Consider the following 17036-nt stretch of genomic DNA (forward strand, 5'->3'; position numbering starts at 1 on the left):
TTATGTGACATGCTTTCCTCAAAATTTGCAGCCAGCTTGGCTAAATCTTTTGCCTGACGCCAGCCTTTCATTTCGCCTTGAGTAACGAACGACCTAATGTCGGGTGGCATAAGTTGCTTCAGTCTATCCGCGATAAGCAGGGCCTGCAACTGCTCAAACGACCCTACTTCTCTGCTCCATAGATAATAGCAAAACATCGTTTCTAACCTCGCCGCTAGCTGACTCCATGACTCGTCCATTTCCCTTTTTATGTCCAGGAATCGCCTGCGGTACTCTGTCGGAGTCATTTTGAGTTCCTTAAGTACCTTTTCTTTAAGCTCTACATAAGAAAGGGTACCGCTCAATGACTGACTAATCACGGAAGTCCTCACCGTATCGCTGAGGAAAGGCAATATCAGAGCGCCCTGCATTTCCTCGGGAATTTGGAGGGTCCTCAACAAGGAGTCGGCGTTCTTAAACCACGCTGGGATCATGGTATCGTTCGTGGGCATGGGGGCGAGCACGGCTCTTAACTCTTTAGCGTACTTGCCTATCCCAATCGACTCACTCCGTGCTTGCGCTGCATCTTGTAATACGCGCGAGGATTTCAACTTCTTTATCTCAAGCTGAATCCTAAGGGCTTCAATTTCTAGTTTCAACTCGTGGGCACGACCCGACTCATTGGAGTTGCCACTAGCCTCCAAGCTCCTATCTGTGTCGTCCATGTTACCAAGCTCCCAGAGAGTGCCGGAACGCAAATGCATTCACGTCAGAACCACAATAGAGCACGAAACGGATCTCACCATAGGAAGTGATGCTCGTCGCCGGCTGGTTCTCTCGCCGCTTGATTCTCGCTGCTCCTCTCGCTGGTACGTGTCCTCGGGGATCTCTCGGTGTCAAGAGTGTCCAGGCTCGCGATGGCGCCGAATCTGGATGTGGCGATGAAATGCAGGAACGTCTACCCGCACACACAACACTGTTGCAGCACCGCAGCTACCTTCCACCTATCCGCGGTGCTCTGATGTAATCAGCTCGTTCACTGCGCCAAGCTTTTCATCTGCTGCCGCTGTCGTTTTGATGAAGCTGTCGTCGCCGAAGTACTGATCAAGTGAAAACACACTTGCCGCTTGCAGACGCTCCTTTCTCATCTGCTCTCGCTCCGCTGTACGCCCGCCACTTTCGCCGTAGGCTTCTTCAGGCTGCCGGTCATTTTCGCGCCTCAACGGTGTTCCAACACCTTCCCAAGGTTCTTGGAAATTGGACCCTTTTCGCGCCTCTCTCGTGATTGCAGACCAACGCCTTAAAAGACGGCCTGGTCGTGACGATGACGAAACAGCTCACCCCCACCAAGGCTCCGGTGTCTCCCTCGCTGTGGGCTTTTCCGATCCGGTATTCGACTGCGCCAGTTAGGGATGGAAGTTCGTGGGTGGTGGTGGTCCGAGATGGTGCCCCTCGATGGCCCGAGTGCACGGTGGCAACGCGAAGGAAGAACCAGCGTCTGGTGGAGGACAACGTTTATTCCGCAGCGAACTGTCCAGCAGGGCTGCGCCCAGACAACTCCCTCCTCTCATGCCGAGCGCCCGTTCTTAAAGGCTCGGTCGCGCTGGATCAAACAACCCAACAACAATTCTTTGACTGTCTAACTTTCACCCGCCCCTACGGGAGCAACACTCAGTTCGTCAAAACCCTCAAGCGTCTTCCAGTCACTCGCTACCAGTTAATTGCCATCTTCATGCCCGCTTACGCAAACAGCAACCGGTTGGTGGCCCTCTGCAGTAACATGGGTTGAAAAAGCCGCATCCGGCGGAATTTCCTTCCACCGTAAATTAAGGAGCCGCCGTCACGGCTCAATTCCACGAAACACACTTTCCATGCGTGCTTTGTCATTTCTCTGCCCACTGGCTCAGGGGACGCTGTCACGGCTTTCAACGTAATTTCCATGACAGCCCCCGTGTGCATTCCTGATGATGCTCGGCTGCACTGAAGCGGCATCCAGTACGGAGATAGCCAAGGAAAGCATGGCGAACCGCAACCACCAAATCTATACACTCTAAAACTGACTCCTGACCAAGACAGCTAAGAAAAGCATAGCGAACCTTAGCTAACGACCCAACCTGTACGTTCTCGCTGACTACCTCATCCCTTGTCCCACCTCCATGGTCTTGTCCCTTGACATAGTGAATACCATCCCGTTAGCGAGGAACGAGTCAGTTTATCTTGAGAATTTCCTGTTTGTCAGCCAAAAAAAGAAAAGGAATAGACAAACAAATTGGGTATTGCAAAAACAGAAAGCATATACAGTAGACTTCCATTAATTTGACTCCGGTAATTTGATTTCTCGCTTAATTTGATCCAGACTGAAGGTCTCGACGGTGCCTGTGGGCCTAAACTTTCATTATTTCGATTTTAAAATTGGCCTTCGCCAGATGATTCGAACAGTTAGCGTGCTGGTGCCTGACCCCTATGCCTGACCCCAATGGCAACCCCTGTACTGGCAGAGTCTGTCTCCGCTGAGCTTTAGGGGTCAGTAAAGGCGTTGAACTCATTTTAATTAGGGCTGCGTGTTTTTGGATAAATAAAAAAAATCCGATAAGCACTCACCGGTAAAATTTTTTGCAGTTGGGATTTATCTGATAAACTTCGTTTTTAAAGGACAATATAAGCCTGTTCCATTCTATATCAAAAGGGCATGTTCTAAGCAGTCATTGATACATCGGCCGGTTAGGCCGATATAAACTTTACCTCACGTCAACAGTATCTCGTAGACCACACCCTTCGCACATTTAACACAGGGCTTGACACGCACGGAACATGAGACGTATGACTGCTCAACGACTGTCGCCGACCTTCATGGATGCTACGCTGCTGTCGCTGAAAAGTGGAGACAGACAGTTGAGAGGAACCTTTTCGGTGCATTCCAGTACACTAGTGAATCGTTTTGGTATAGAGTTCAAGGTGTGAATCTAAATGTGAAGCATGAGTTAGCCCATGCGTTTGAAACCTGCGCGCCGATTTTTAAGCTAGGGCTTATTGAAACTGACGACATGAACCAACTCATGAGTGATTTTGCAAACTATCAGAGCTAATTAATCAGTAACATTGTTGAAGCCCTGTCGCTTTGGAGACTTCACACTGTCCAGTGGCCAGTGCTTTCTCGCTGCGCGCTGAGTCTTCTAGTGCAAACATTGAAAGGGCATTTTCAAAGATGAGAATCATCAACCGAAAGGAGCGTGCTTCCACCAGTGACAGCAACCTCGTAAAGCATGATAGCGTCTATTACAACAAGCTTTAAGCTTGTAATACACACAAATGTAGGTGTTTTGTATTGAAGTATTTGTGCTTGTAGTGTATATGTGTTTCTGCGTTCAAACCTTCCAGACAACAAAAAATACACTTCGTGTGTTCTGATGTTTTCGTGTTCAGATATCATTTCATCTAAGATTTTGGAGTATTCCGAATTTCTGAGAATTGGGGATTTACGAGAAATAAGCTCCGATAAACTCCGAATTTCCGCCAGAAAATAATCTCCGAAAAACCCTCCGAATTTCAAGAAAAATAAACTCTGAAAACACAGAGCCCTAGTTATAATCTCGCCTCGGAAACACCTATTTTTCGCTTGTCCTAGGAATATTTGCAAGCAAATCACAATGCCTTATGTGGTATTTACTCGATAATAACGCACTCCTTTCTTTTTATCTTCTTTTTTGCGGGTGTTTTTTTTTAAGGAAAATGAACCAGAAGTCGCGTTCACGGCGTTCATGTGCTTTGCCGCATAACACATCTGTATTGCGGCAAAGCTGACTATAAGAACCTTGCAGTGAAGCTGATTTTTAAAAACCCATATTTTCTTGCTGAAAAAGTGGGTGCACATTAGATTTCTACGTTGTTTAGGAGCTTTAATGTTATCTCTACGGTAGTTTTCTACGTTGGAGACACAGAAAGCGGGTACACGTTTGATTAGGGTGCGTGTTAGAATCGGGTAAATAAGGCCAGTGGAATTGGCGATGGATTCAGACTTTTTTTTTTCATCTTGTTTAATTCAACCTGCCGAATAATTCGATTAATTTAGTTGATCCCATCAGGATCATAGTAATGGAACTCTACTGTATGCAAATGCAATGTAGGAATAGTATTGCTTGAATATTACTATTGTGTGTTTATTTGAACATATGTTATGAACACATGTATATGAAATGCATTTTTATTACTTTCATCCTTCTATCGTATGGTACGATGTATGCTTTCTTTTGCTTCCTTTTTTCTCTTTCTCCCTTATTTCGTGCTCAGTGTTGTGCCTAGGAGGAAGCGGTTTTGCCTTTATGTCAATCTCCTTTACAGCTGTGTTTTAGGTGTCAAAATTAACTTGGATTGACTCTATGGACTTGTTGGAGAACTTGTCACTTTAGCTTGAATTAGTATTTGCATTGAGTGTGACTTCAAGGGACAACAGCACATGCTGTTGTGTCAGGGTGGAAGCTTTTGTACAGTCTTGCATTTTGCCCTCTCCTTGGGTAACAATTTCAGTATTTTTAAATAAATTTAAAGTATTCTTAAATGTCTTCCAGGGGGGCCTACTGTGCTCTGTCCGTGGCCAAACTAACAAACACTTTCACGCCATCACTATTCGAAGGAACGGCAGAATGGGTCATCAAGTGAGTGCTCAAAAGTTTCTGAATGAGTATCCGCGTGCATGTTTTTTTGCTCCTTAAGCAACATTGCCAGTGTTAAAAGGTGTGCTTTCTTGCAGATCTCAGTGCTTATACTGCGTTTCATACGTATGCTGCAACGCCATGTAAGGCGTAGTGACTTTGTGTACTGCCCACATCCGCAAACAAAAATTAGTGCATCATGTATTGAAAGACAAATAAATATTAAATGGTTAGATAATCTGAGCTGGTATTATCATCGTACATTAGAATAGCTGTACACGAAATAATTATGTAAATGATGGCTAATTACGTTCTATTGTTTTTGTGCTCGCTTGCTTTTCCCACTCTGTTCTTTTTGCCAGCATTTCACTACTGCTTTCAATTGCGCCTGGGATGTCTCAGCAGTTGTTCCTCTTGTCTTGTTAGAAGATGGTTTCTGCGGCATCACCCTATATAAAAAACAGTATTCATTCGAAACTCGACCTATTTTGCAAAGTTCACGTATTGAACATATCAGAGGGTTCAAAAGGCATGACAGGGCACCCGAACACAAGTTCGACTAAGGAACCCAGAAGCACCGTGCTGTCTGCAGTACGTAGCAGTGCAGCAGCGAGACGACCTTGATGCACACGGCGGGATGAGAATGCCGGTGTTATCGTAGCTCGACTCAGAGGCAGTGCAAGTTGGACACCGTTGGCATGCAGCAAAGGCTATTCATAAAATGACCATGGCCTGCCATATGCTTCGTAGTGCTGCGTACATGTTATTTTTACAAAACACTATTATGACACTTAAAAGACATTGCGGAAAGTTCACTCGGGGCTACAGTCAGGCCCGTAAAAGCAAAAAGAACAAAATTACCCACATATTATGTCGAACCCCAGTCCTTTTGATTCAGTGTTGGATGTCAAAACTACTTGACCACAAAACGTGCAGAGTGATACATTTTGATGACAGAACTTCATAGTTTCTGCAGCATCGAACCTATAATATGAAATGGAGTACAGTTTTGACTCTTGTGCAAGAGGCTATCACAGAGAGATGCTTTCATGTCATTCTTTCATCACAAATTTTATGGATGCTAGCTGAAGGCATTCGTCTTTCAGACGTATGGGATGCATGTTGTATGTTATGAAATTGCTGCAGTGATCACCATTTGATTTAAACCACATGATGACATTGTATAAATGGGGGCCTGATTGTTAACTGTGTCATCCAATTCAGCAGCTTATTACTGCACTGTCACTGCCACTGAGTAGCATTTTCTTTAGCCGGCTCAAACTAAAGCAATCAAAATCTCGCTCTTCATGCTTTCAGTAGGCAAGTACACAATAAATGAACAGGGCGACAAGAACAAGGCACTCTCCTACTTTAAGAAATGTGCCTTACCAACACACCCAATGCTATATCCTGTCTCTCCACTTTATTGTTGTCGCCTGCCTTCCTGCCAGCGTTTCACTTGACCATGTAACAGTGTCTCATGTTCTCGATGGTTCATCTCATATCTGGAAACCTGTAAGATGCTTGTACATCTGATGCAGTAGCAGCCATTCGAGCTTTCTTGCATATAAGTTTTTGTTCTTTGTAGGTGCCAAACTTACGAAGGGGGCTTCGGTGGTGTACCAGGCATGGAGGCCCATGGTGGTTACACATTTTGCGGTTTCGCCGCTCTGGTTTTCCTCGAGAGGGAGACGCTCTGCAACATGAAAAAACTGCTGGCAAGTTCATTTTATGCAAATTTGTTGTTCCATAGACATGCACGTGTGAATAGTGCGACACAAGCGGGGCAGACATCTGAAAGATTACTGCTTTTCTTTTTCCTTTATTACGACAAAGGCTTGCCACACTTCAAAAATGCTCTTGTCCACATATGCGTAACCTAGGTTTCATACTGTTAGCCAGCACCACTTGTAGATGGAACATTCATTAAGCCACAGACATTACAAAGAGCACACACGACACGCGCGCATACTCAACAAGCTTGCATGCACGTACTGCACCCACGCGTATGCACACTCACCGGGCACATTGGCCTATGAATTTGTCATCTTGATTTAAGGAAAGAAATTTATTATTTGGCTAATCTCATCATGTTTGGGTTTCTTTAACATGGCCAAGGGTGCTGTAGTATTGCCCTTAGCTCCTTCAATCAGTGCAACAGTCTACTGCATGCGCCTGATGGCCTGCTGTTTCTTTGTTGCATCACTATCATTTTCAGGGTGCGCTAAATATGATAACTCGTAAATATTCTCATTTGCAAGCCTATATATTCTCATTTGCAAGCCTTTCTGTTTTTGTCAAACAGACTCCATGCAAAGTTTATTTTGCAGTTAGTTTAGAAATTTCAAATGCAGTAGGCTTCCGGTAATTTGACTATGGTTAACTTTTTGGTTTATTCGATCAGGACCGAACGTTCCGAGCCAGAGCCCATGCATTTCTATGGGCCCCGTACTTTCGTTATTTTGATCATAAAATTGGCCTTCGCTGGATAATCCAAACTTTATCGGTCTGGACGTACATGAATGACGACTATGGTGACCCTAATAGTGATCCCTCTGGTTGCAGCATGTCTCGGTGGAGCATAGGGAACTGCTAATTCATTGAACACATGTCATCCAACATCAAAAGCACGTATTTTTGGCCTGCTCAGGAAGATTTTCAAGCAATAACGTTAGCTCACAGTGTCCCATTATGGTATTTACCTGACTCTAACATACGCTTTTTTTTTTATTCCTAGAACATTGAGCCTAAATTGCCTGCATGGGACAGTCGGATACAAAACCAGAACCTTGTTTGTGGCGTTTGTATGTTTCACCGCATAACACTACTCTATTGTGGTAAAGGTGACTTTAGAAAACCAGCTGCCATTGTGAAACACTCTTCCATTTTTCTTGCTAAAAAATAGTTTGCATGTTAGGTTTCTACTCGGTTTAGGAGCTTTAGTGTCATTTTGACATTAGTTTTCTACTTTGGGTACATAGAAAGTGGGTGCGTGTTTGATTGGTAAGCGTGTTAGAATTAGACAAATAATGCGAAATAAATCAGCGGTGCATTTTGGCATTTTTTCTGCATCTTGTTTAATTTGACCTGCCAGATAATTCAATTTTGTTGGTCCCATCAAGGTTGACTCAATAGAAGTCGAATGTATTTGATTCAGTATTAAAATAGAAGGTCTCCAATGTTCGTATTCGACTAGATTAGAAAATTTCGCTATTCAAGCACCTACTATAATAACTTCTTTTTATTTTTAACTCTATAACTCCCAAGTTCTTTCGTAAAAGGGTATACAAAATTACCAATATCTTTCTATTTTAGCTAATTATTGTGCATTACATATGGATTTGAAAACAATGTATGTAAGGTCATTTATCTCTCATATTACAATCACCCAAAAATGAGTAAAAAAGATCTCACCGGATAAAGTTACTTATCCTCAACACATTTGTAAAGGTTGAAAGTAATTATCTGAACAAAGGATAATGAAAGGAATCAAAAGTACAGAGAAATATTTGTTCAAGTGCAGAAACTCAAACGCACAACACAACCTGCTTTGAGAAAAAAAAAAAAACTAGAAAAGCTCTTGCCTGGACGACTACTACTCGTCTTTGGCAATATTGGTACAACCAGCTAGGACAAGTACGCCTCAAGCTTAATATTAATAGTTAAAGGGTCAAAGGAACCGAAATTGCCTCGATGGCCACCGCATCATAATTACATCCTCACATTCTATCCTGTCGGCTATCCCCGAACCTGCAGCGGTGGCTGGTGAACCGACAGATGCGCTTTGAGGGTGGCTTCCAGGGCCGCACCAACAAGCTGGTCGACGGCTGCTACTCCTTCTGGCAGGGGGGCGTCTTCCCGCTCCTGCACAAGGTGCTTTCTCCCTGGGCAATGAATCCCTGAGCATGGAGCGCTGGCTCTTTGACCAGGACGCCCTCCAGGAGTACATCCTCATCTGCTGCCAGGAACCCGCCGGCGGCCTCATCGACAAACCTGGAAAGTGAGCATGCTAGCCTTGCACTGCATATATTTTCGGCATATTGGGGTAGACTGATACCTGGAAAATGGGTGTATTATTAGTATTAATGATAGATTAGCATTCTTTGGGAACTTCACCCAGTGTGCATACTGGGTGAAGTATGCCTGCATCTAAACACTTTCACACCAACTTGGGTCACTGGGTGTGCGGCACTGGGTATTTGCCTCTCTTCAGTTTTGATTGAACAACTTTATTGGGGGTCCTGCGAAGCTCATTCGGGGCGGGCCTGAAAAAAAAAATATTCCTTCACACTACCAGTTACAAAGACGCGTATACCCATTCCCTCACGCTAGGTTAGACAGAATGCAAGCAGTACACTACAGACAATTACAAACGGATTCTTACAGAAACCCCAGACTCATGCACGCCATGTATCCAGACATGTACACTACAAACAGATGCACGTCGTGTGGTGAGGTTGCTACACCTAATCACATGTTGTGGGAGTGTCAGGACTTAACAAACAAGTCGGGCAGTGCCGACCCCTCCATCTCTTCCACCGCCAGTCTCCGCTCGCGCTGGAAGACCGCACTACTCAGCTCAAACCTGACAGCACAACTCTGGGCCATCCAGCGAGCTGAGGAAGCCGCTTCGAGACAAGGTCTCGGAACCGCGTCCGCGGCTTTTTAGTGGGTGGGTGCCCAGACCCACTAAAAAGCCGCAGACACGGTTCCGAGACCTTGTATCGAAGCGGCTTCGAAGCGGTGGGGCGGCATTTATTCGTATCAACCGACGCGGGTCGAAAATCGATTCATAACAACCGTTCTCTAGCACGTTGCAAAGTAATGGAGCTCGGCCGGGACCTCAGAAAAATTCGTATCATCGAGATTCCACTGTATTTAGTTTGATAACTTTATAATATGTTTGTTTGAATACTCGCTTGTGGTGAAATATGCAAGGTTCTTACAACTATTGGAGCCTGTTTGTCATTAGAAATTACTCGAGCACCAGAACAGTTTCACCAGCCAGTTCATGCGCCCATGGTAAGCCAAGAAGGAACTGTTGTAAACTTTCAGTTTGCCCATTCATAAGCCGGCCAGTACAACAAAATTTAGAATGAAATTTTTTTTTAATTTGCATGTATTGAATGACATACAATTTCCTCCCTTTCCTCTTCATGTTTATTTTCCCATTTTTAGCAGCGATGAAATGTTTGGCATCTGATTCATTGTATTCATAGCCCTCATTTTTCTAATACTATTCATATTTGATGTGAAAATTTTGTTGTTTAAGCAGTCCTACTAAATCGAGAATCTTTTGCTCGTTAAAAGGCCCCGGGACTACTACCACACCTGCTACCTATTGAGTGGACTGACTGTTGCGCAGCACTTTGGTGGGGGAATCTTGGGCAGCAGTCGAGTCCTTGGAGACCCCAAGAACGAGCTTGTAAGTTGGTTCGCACATCTAAGTGCTTCTTTTCCTCTCAAGTGCATGTTAGTTGAATCAGCCTTTTAACGCGTAACAGAGGCTACTCACGATAAGCACGACAGAGCAGGGAGAAGTGTATAAGCACACACAATTGTACTTTTGTTAACATGAAGAAGTTCATTGTGACAACTGAATTATGAGATCTTTTTTTCTTCATATATGGCACATTGCAATTTAGCGATAAGTGGTTCAGACAATAACGAAACGTCATGAGTACATCTACAAATTAATGGGGTAGCAATACAAGCGTAATATATAAGAAGCAAGGGGATGACATCGCAGAACCATTATTGAATAATTACATGTACTGCATAGGCATGAGCTCACAACAAAGCACTCCTGAACAAAACAAATTTTTTTATGCGTCGCAATGTACAGGACGTAATGAGCATGCTGCACTATCACTTGATGCGGTGCTTAAAGTACCTAGATCATGGGTTCTCAAAGTGGGTTCCGCAGGCCCCTGCTCAGGGTTCCGCGAGCCACTGATAAATTTTCCGTGGTCCCGCGCTCGCCAAGTAGCTGAAACGGCGAGCACAAGGTGCGCTCAATCCACGCGATCACAATAAAAGCGCATTACCCTTGTGCGAGTGTCCAAAAGCACATCACAGTCCGTAACGGCAACGCGCGAACTGCGCAATAAATCCGCAACCAGCTTGTAGCCACCCAACCTTCGAAAACGGGCAGCCATGGGCAGCGCGCCTAAGCTTTTGCACTTGAATCTCGGAGGCCGTAACTTAGCACCATGCGCATTTCTCCCGTTTGTAGACTGTAGGTGCTGATAGCGTGCACACAGATGTATACGTTGGCGGAATAAAAAAATTAATACGCGGAGCTCCGCAAATAAGCGCCGCAAAAGAGCAAGAACGGCGCTAGCATCCAAAAACGAAGCAGTGCAGTCCGCATCACTATGATTCTCAGTGGCAATCGTATGCGATACTTGACTGGCAGCAATGCCGGAACGGTTCGTGTCTAATTGTGCTCCCAAAGCCTTTATTCTTGCGTTAATTGCCGCGTGTAACACCGCGTTGGCGACTAGCCGCCTGCCTTCATAAGTGCGTAGTCGCCATCTATGGTCGCGTCGATAGCCACCACAGTTTCGTCCGCAGCGGTTGCGGCAAGCAGTAGTTTCGTTTTGACTCGGTGCGCTCGTCGGCTGCGTGCCTTCACAACTGCGTAGTCGCCGTCCATGATCGCGTCGATAGCGACCGCAGTTTCATGCACATTCCTTGCAGCAAACGGTAGTTTCGTTTTGACTTGGTGCATGCGTCGGCCGCCTGCCTTCTGAACCGCAAGGTCGCCGTCCGTGATCGCGTTGATAACGGCCACATCTGCAGCGATTGCGGCAAGCAGTAGTTTTGCTTAGTAGTAGAGCACCGGCTAAATCGCGATGGACGGACCAGCTCACTAGCGAAAAAATGATCGGGATGTGCGCAGTTTTAGCCTGTGACTGCAATGGCAGCATTATGTCACACTTGGTTTGAGGAGGTCCAGGTGTGCCTTGTTGAACGTCTCCAGAGAGCAGCATTCTTCAGCTTTATTTAATGTGACACCCCATTTTTACCAATGGCCATTTTACCAGTGGCTTAGTGGCCATGGTGTTTTTCTGGATGGGCACAAAGCTCGATGTCTGACGATGAGTGTGCGATTTCAAAAACGCTTGTCTACTGGGCATTGAGTTCACAATAAAGGACCCCAGCTTGTCAAAATCAATCTAGAATGTCTCTCATTGTTGCTCTGGGGCTTTGTAATGTTAGACCCAGTGAGTCAAACAATTCAAGATTGTTCTGTGCTTTTTAATTAGGTCAAATAAATTAGATGCCCAGAAATATTCATCAGGGTCTTTACAAATAGCTCATACATATTCATTGTTGTTATATAACCGAACTGCATAATGATGCCTTCGTACTCCTTGAAAATGGTCGACATGCTCATTTACATTTTTCAAAAGTGCAACGATCTGCTGTAACATAGCGCAGGGATTCACAGACTTCTGATTCACTCATCGGTCAATAAGGGGCTTCATTTAACATGCAGTGTAAGCCTTTCAACACAGACACCAGGGATAATCAGTCAAGTTGCTTCAGCCCATGCAATGTCGTTACACGCATGACATCAACATAGCATCAACATAACAGAAACGTGGTATCTACAACATGTTATAGTATCTACATTAACGTAACATCACGTAATGTGAACGCAACACAAGCATCGACATTGAAGAAGCTTTGCATCTACTCACTTTCACAGTGCATGAAACCTGCATAACCTTTTCTTGCTTTCTTTCCTTTCTCCTTACTGCAGTGCACAATCCATCCACTGTACAACATCGGCATGGAAAATGCCGTGGAGGCGCTCAAGTACTTCAACTTACAGCCCGTGCCTGAAGACGGCGAAAACTCCTGAGCCCTGCCTCTCAGCTGTAGGACAAGCCAAGTTACTTTTGCAAATCACCAGGAAGCTGACGCAGAAGCAACAAGTTACTTTTGCAAATCACCAGGAAGCTGACGCAGAAGCAAGAAAGTGATGGTCTGCCAGAAGCAACTGGGATTTCAGCAACAAACTCCCGCCAAGTAGTCTTTCAGACATCGGCTGTTACCCAGAGCAATGAGACCGTTGTCTTTTCACATACAGAGACTCTAGACGCTCCTGCGTACAGCATTGATGCTACAGTGGTGTGGCCAGTCCACATTTCGAGCTAGCTTGGCAAAGTCTTGTTACCTCAGTTCGACCGGTGTACATCTCGAGATTGCCTGCTCAGCGTGATGTACTAACGGCTGCAAATGGTTATGGAAGGGAGTCGTGGCAGAAAAAGTGAAATTTTGATACTGCCTTGAGGCGGGTTATGTCAGCGTACAACCGGCCAAGCATCTGGAGCGGATCGACGTGTAAGGAAGTTGAAGCAAGAGACCACAGGCTTGAAAGAGCAATCCTTTATTCTGGCAAATGCTTTTCCGTCTCGGCAGGGAGCATGGTGTAATCCGAGGTGGCTGCTCATGCCAACATTGTTGCTTGACTAAGAAGGTGGCATTAGCTAGCTGGTAAGGTTTTCTTTGCACGACTAGGATGTCATCGCCAGGGTGGTCAATCTTGCGCTGTTCTCACAAAAAAAGGATCTAGTGCAGCCTCGCTCGCTGCGAGTTGGAATTGGAGATTAGCAGCCACACTCAATGGGTACTTCTACAATACTACGCAGTTAGTGGTGGCTCTCTATCACAGTGTAAGGAAGCCTGCTCAAGGGATTCTGAGAGTCATCCATTGAAGCTTGCGTTTACGCACTCACACATACACACTTGCACACATAGTTGTGGTTTGCACCTTTCATCGGCAAGGTGCGTCAGTGTTTTGCTCGGAGAAAATTTAGTTTCTGTCATGGCTACAGTGTTCCGTAAACTTTTGCAGCCGGTAGCACGCTGCTTGCTAATTCCAATTCTTGGGAAAGTGTGATTGTGATTATGTTTTTTGTGCTGTTGCATTCTTTTGGTGTTGGCTCTCAGGAGAGCCATACCTGTTCATCGGTTTTCATATTTGGGGGGCCCAAGTTTGTGTGGCACATTATACATTTTACTATTCTTGTTTTGTTAAGATGTTTAGCGCAAGGAATTAGAAATTATGACCATGAAATCGCCTGCAGAGAGCGGGAAGTCAATCTATGTTAATCCAGGACTGTATGTGCACGGGATGAAATTATTTACCATTGAATTTTTTACGTAATAAAGACAGGATGATGATGATGTTGGAAGGCAAGTACAAAGGCGCAGTTGACAACAACATTGATTTACAAGTTTCACTGGTGAAATTGATGTTTATGTAGATGCAGCTTGCACAGAGCAGTGGTAGTCTTATGCCTGACATAATTTAACGATCCGTTCATATCTAATAAATCCAGGGAACTTGCGTATGTCTCGTGTTGGATAGCTGAGGCAACAAAAGTCTCCCAAGGCCACTTAAAACAGTCTCCAATTTTTATTTTCCACCTTGACCTTTTAGTTAACTTGTAGTTAATTCCTCGTATGCTGGCTGGAAAGAAGTAATATTGTGGCTAGTGGGGGTTATTTTTGGCAGCTAATTATGACAAGGGCTATCATCTATTTTACAGGCACATATTTTTTGTAGTGCTCTTCCTTGATTTGAATGTTGTGGCAAACATTTCATCTTTCTCTTTTAACCTTCCTTTTTTTATGTCTTGAATGTTTTAGCAGAATCATTGTGTTCTATGCTGCATTCAAGCAGTTCCGAATGGTAGTTAACTAGAAATGGCTCGCTATAGGTTGGAGATGTAAATTGGGCTGATAATGTACACTCACAAAAGGAGAAGCTCATGTTTTTCAATGTCTCTTGTGTAAAGAATAGAGCATTGATTCAGCGTCATTGTTTGCCTATAAATATTGTTTAACAAAGTCAATGTTGAGCTGATGGTAGTTTGTGCATGGCAACATGTAATTTTTATTCCTGTTTCTGTTACAAAACTTACATGCCTATTGACGGGGCTCTTCCACACCTGTTCTGTAAATATATATATATATATCTTAAACCGTCTTAGTGGAGGCGGTAAAAAGTGGTTGCATCACATTTGGTTCAGCTGCAGCATTCTTACAAGGATGTTGTGCTCCTACTTAGGCACATAGGCTTACAGTTTCTGACTGACATGTAGGACCAGTTCGCAATTGCCAGTTCATTGACTGCTCGGTTTTTGTTCCGAGACGCTCCTTCAGTGCAGCCTTTGTCCTAAGTATGCAGACCACTGCGCTGGTTACCAGAGTTAGTGTGAAGCATTTCAAGTGGGTCGCTTGTGTCGATAGCGAAAACTCCGAATTTCTGCAGGATGAGGGTAATATCCTCTTCTTCTCGCGGATTTGAGGTGCCGATAGACCCCACATGTAAGCCAAAGTTAGCGCTGGTACTTAGAAGGATGACAGAATGAGCTAGTTAGTATTTCATTTAGTTGCAGGGGTGCATAAAGAACCAGAGAACAGGACGACAATAGACAGACATGGAGCATGGTGTTTGTCTGTCGCCTGTCCACTGCTTCGCGCTATACACCCCTGCATCTCATTTAGTGCTAGTTTACTCACCACATAGCCTTAGTCTTGGCGAGAGATGTATACAGTTGAACCTCGTTATAACAGTCGCACCTGACACGAAAATACCTTCGTTATATCCAATATTATGAGTGAAAGCTGTACTACGCCATGTCTCACAAGGTCATTCATCGCGTCGCAATGACCTTGAGCCGCCGGAGCCCAAGTGTGGCAGGTGTGACGTCATGCCACATGATCCGCTGCGGATAGGCATCACAGCTGCGCTCGCTCGGAGCCTCGCCGCTGCGGTATCACGTGACTAGAGTTTAACAGCTGCTTCGCTGGCACTTGGTCGCTCAGTCTCTCGCACGCCGGCTGGGCCGTATGTGTGTGCACTTCAGCGCAAGCAACAGGCTGAATCGAATCATCCAGTAGATATAGCAACACGGCAAGTTGCGAAATCTCAAGCAAAGGCAAAGTTGGCTGCTGAAACACCGGAGCAAAGGGAGGCCAGATTAGCACGTTATCGAGAAGCTTACGAAGCACGGAAGCTTACATAAATGAAACACTGTGTGCATAGTCTTTGCAAAACCAAGCCAAACAGACCTTTCGCTCGTGATAACTACGTTTACAAGAGTTAAACCTCAGCCAATTTTTTTCCGTTATAAGCATACATTTACTACCTACTGATATTGATAAGAAACATTTTAAATTTATCTTGTTATATCCGATAATTTGTTATATTCATGTTTGTTATATCAGGGTTCGATTATGTGCGAGTACAATTTTATCGAGACCACTCCTCTTGAGTTTTTAAGTTTTGCAGGTCATGATGGCACTGCAAGCTCTTTTTTCCTTTCTTACCTGAAGTTTTCTTTTTTCTTTTTTGCGGGGAGTGGGGGGGGGGGGGGGTAGCGTTAGACGATGGGGAATATAAGGAGAAAGGAAAGCAGCATGGGGCACTTTTGCCCTCTGCCGCCAAGACCCGTTTGTTTCAGATGGCCCTGCTTTACCAAGCTTTATAATAAGGTGTGTATACATAGGATTGTTCGTTTTCGGGTAAAACCCTACTTTACCCGATTTTTACACCCCAAACATGTTTCAGGAGAATCGTGTGAAACCCGATTTCTCCCCGAATTCCAAAACCACATACCAGACTTCTTTCCTTTTTTTTTTAAACGCTGCACAGAGTTTGCGGCGCACACGCGCTAGCTACCCTGCCCCGGGACAACGAAGTTCGATCCTGGTGGCTTAAGCGAACTCCAGTGACCTAGAGTTTATTTCACAAGCTGCGTGCAGCACTGTAGACGTGAGCACGCCTGACTCTGAGTTAGTAACTCACCATGACATTCTACAAAGCCTGGCTGTGTGAAAAATCGAAGACAAGCTTTTCTTGAATAAAATATTTAATTTCCTAGAAGTTATCAATGTTCTTTACTGTCATTAATACTGCTACATTCCCAAACAAATACCGAACTCCGAGTATTTGCTAGAAAACCTTGATGTCCCCCCAATTACCAGGTTGAAACAAGTCCATAGTTTTAACGTGTTAGCATTAAGGAGCTCATGATACTCCGATAAAAAAAGAAAAACATTTGTACATTAGTACATTTGTAAATATAACCCGAAAAAAGCACGAATTTCGGAATGGTTCTGCAAGAAGCCCGATTTCTCCCCGATTATCAGCTTGAAAAAGTAGCACCTGATTTCTTGCCCCCCGAATTTTTAAAATATAATAACCCGAAAACAAACAACCCTATGCATACAGTGTGTTCCAATAAGAAAGGGGACGCCTAGTTGGTAGTCAAAAAATGTTTACAGTGAGAGCACTGGTAGTGAATGTCACTTGAGGGTACCAGCTATGCTGTCATTATCGTTAAAAAGTGCACACGTTTGTGCGCACTTTTTCCTCAGCACCAA

The 17036-nt window shown here is 44.5% G+C and overlaps 1 protein-coding gene across 1 annotated transcript in view; it reads left to right on the forward strand.

Annotated features, from left to right (window-relative positions):
- LOC119458094 (protein farnesyltransferase subunit beta-like) overlaps positions 1–14608 on the forward strand; it is a 35699-nt gene extending 21091 nt beyond the window's left edge. The window contains 6 exon segments of the mRNA XM_049670749.1: positions 4545–4631; positions 6217–6340; positions 8379–8505; positions 8508–8628; positions 9939–10053; positions 12400–14608. Coding sequence (XP_049526706.1) covers positions 4545–4631; positions 6217–6340; positions 8379–8505; positions 8508–8628; positions 9939–10053; positions 12400–12501 — 676 coding nt within the window. The 3' untranslated portion in view covers positions 12502–14608.
- The last annotated feature ends 2428 nt before the right edge of the window (positions 14609–17036 follow it).

Source organism: Dermacentor silvarum, chromosome 7 (genome assembly GCF_013339745.2).
Source record: "Dermacentor silvarum isolate Dsil-2018 chromosome 7, BIME_Dsil_1.4, whole genome shotgun sequence".
Lineage (NCBI taxonomy): Eukaryota > Metazoa > Arthropoda > Arachnida > Ixodida > Ixodidae > Dermacentor > Dermacentor silvarum.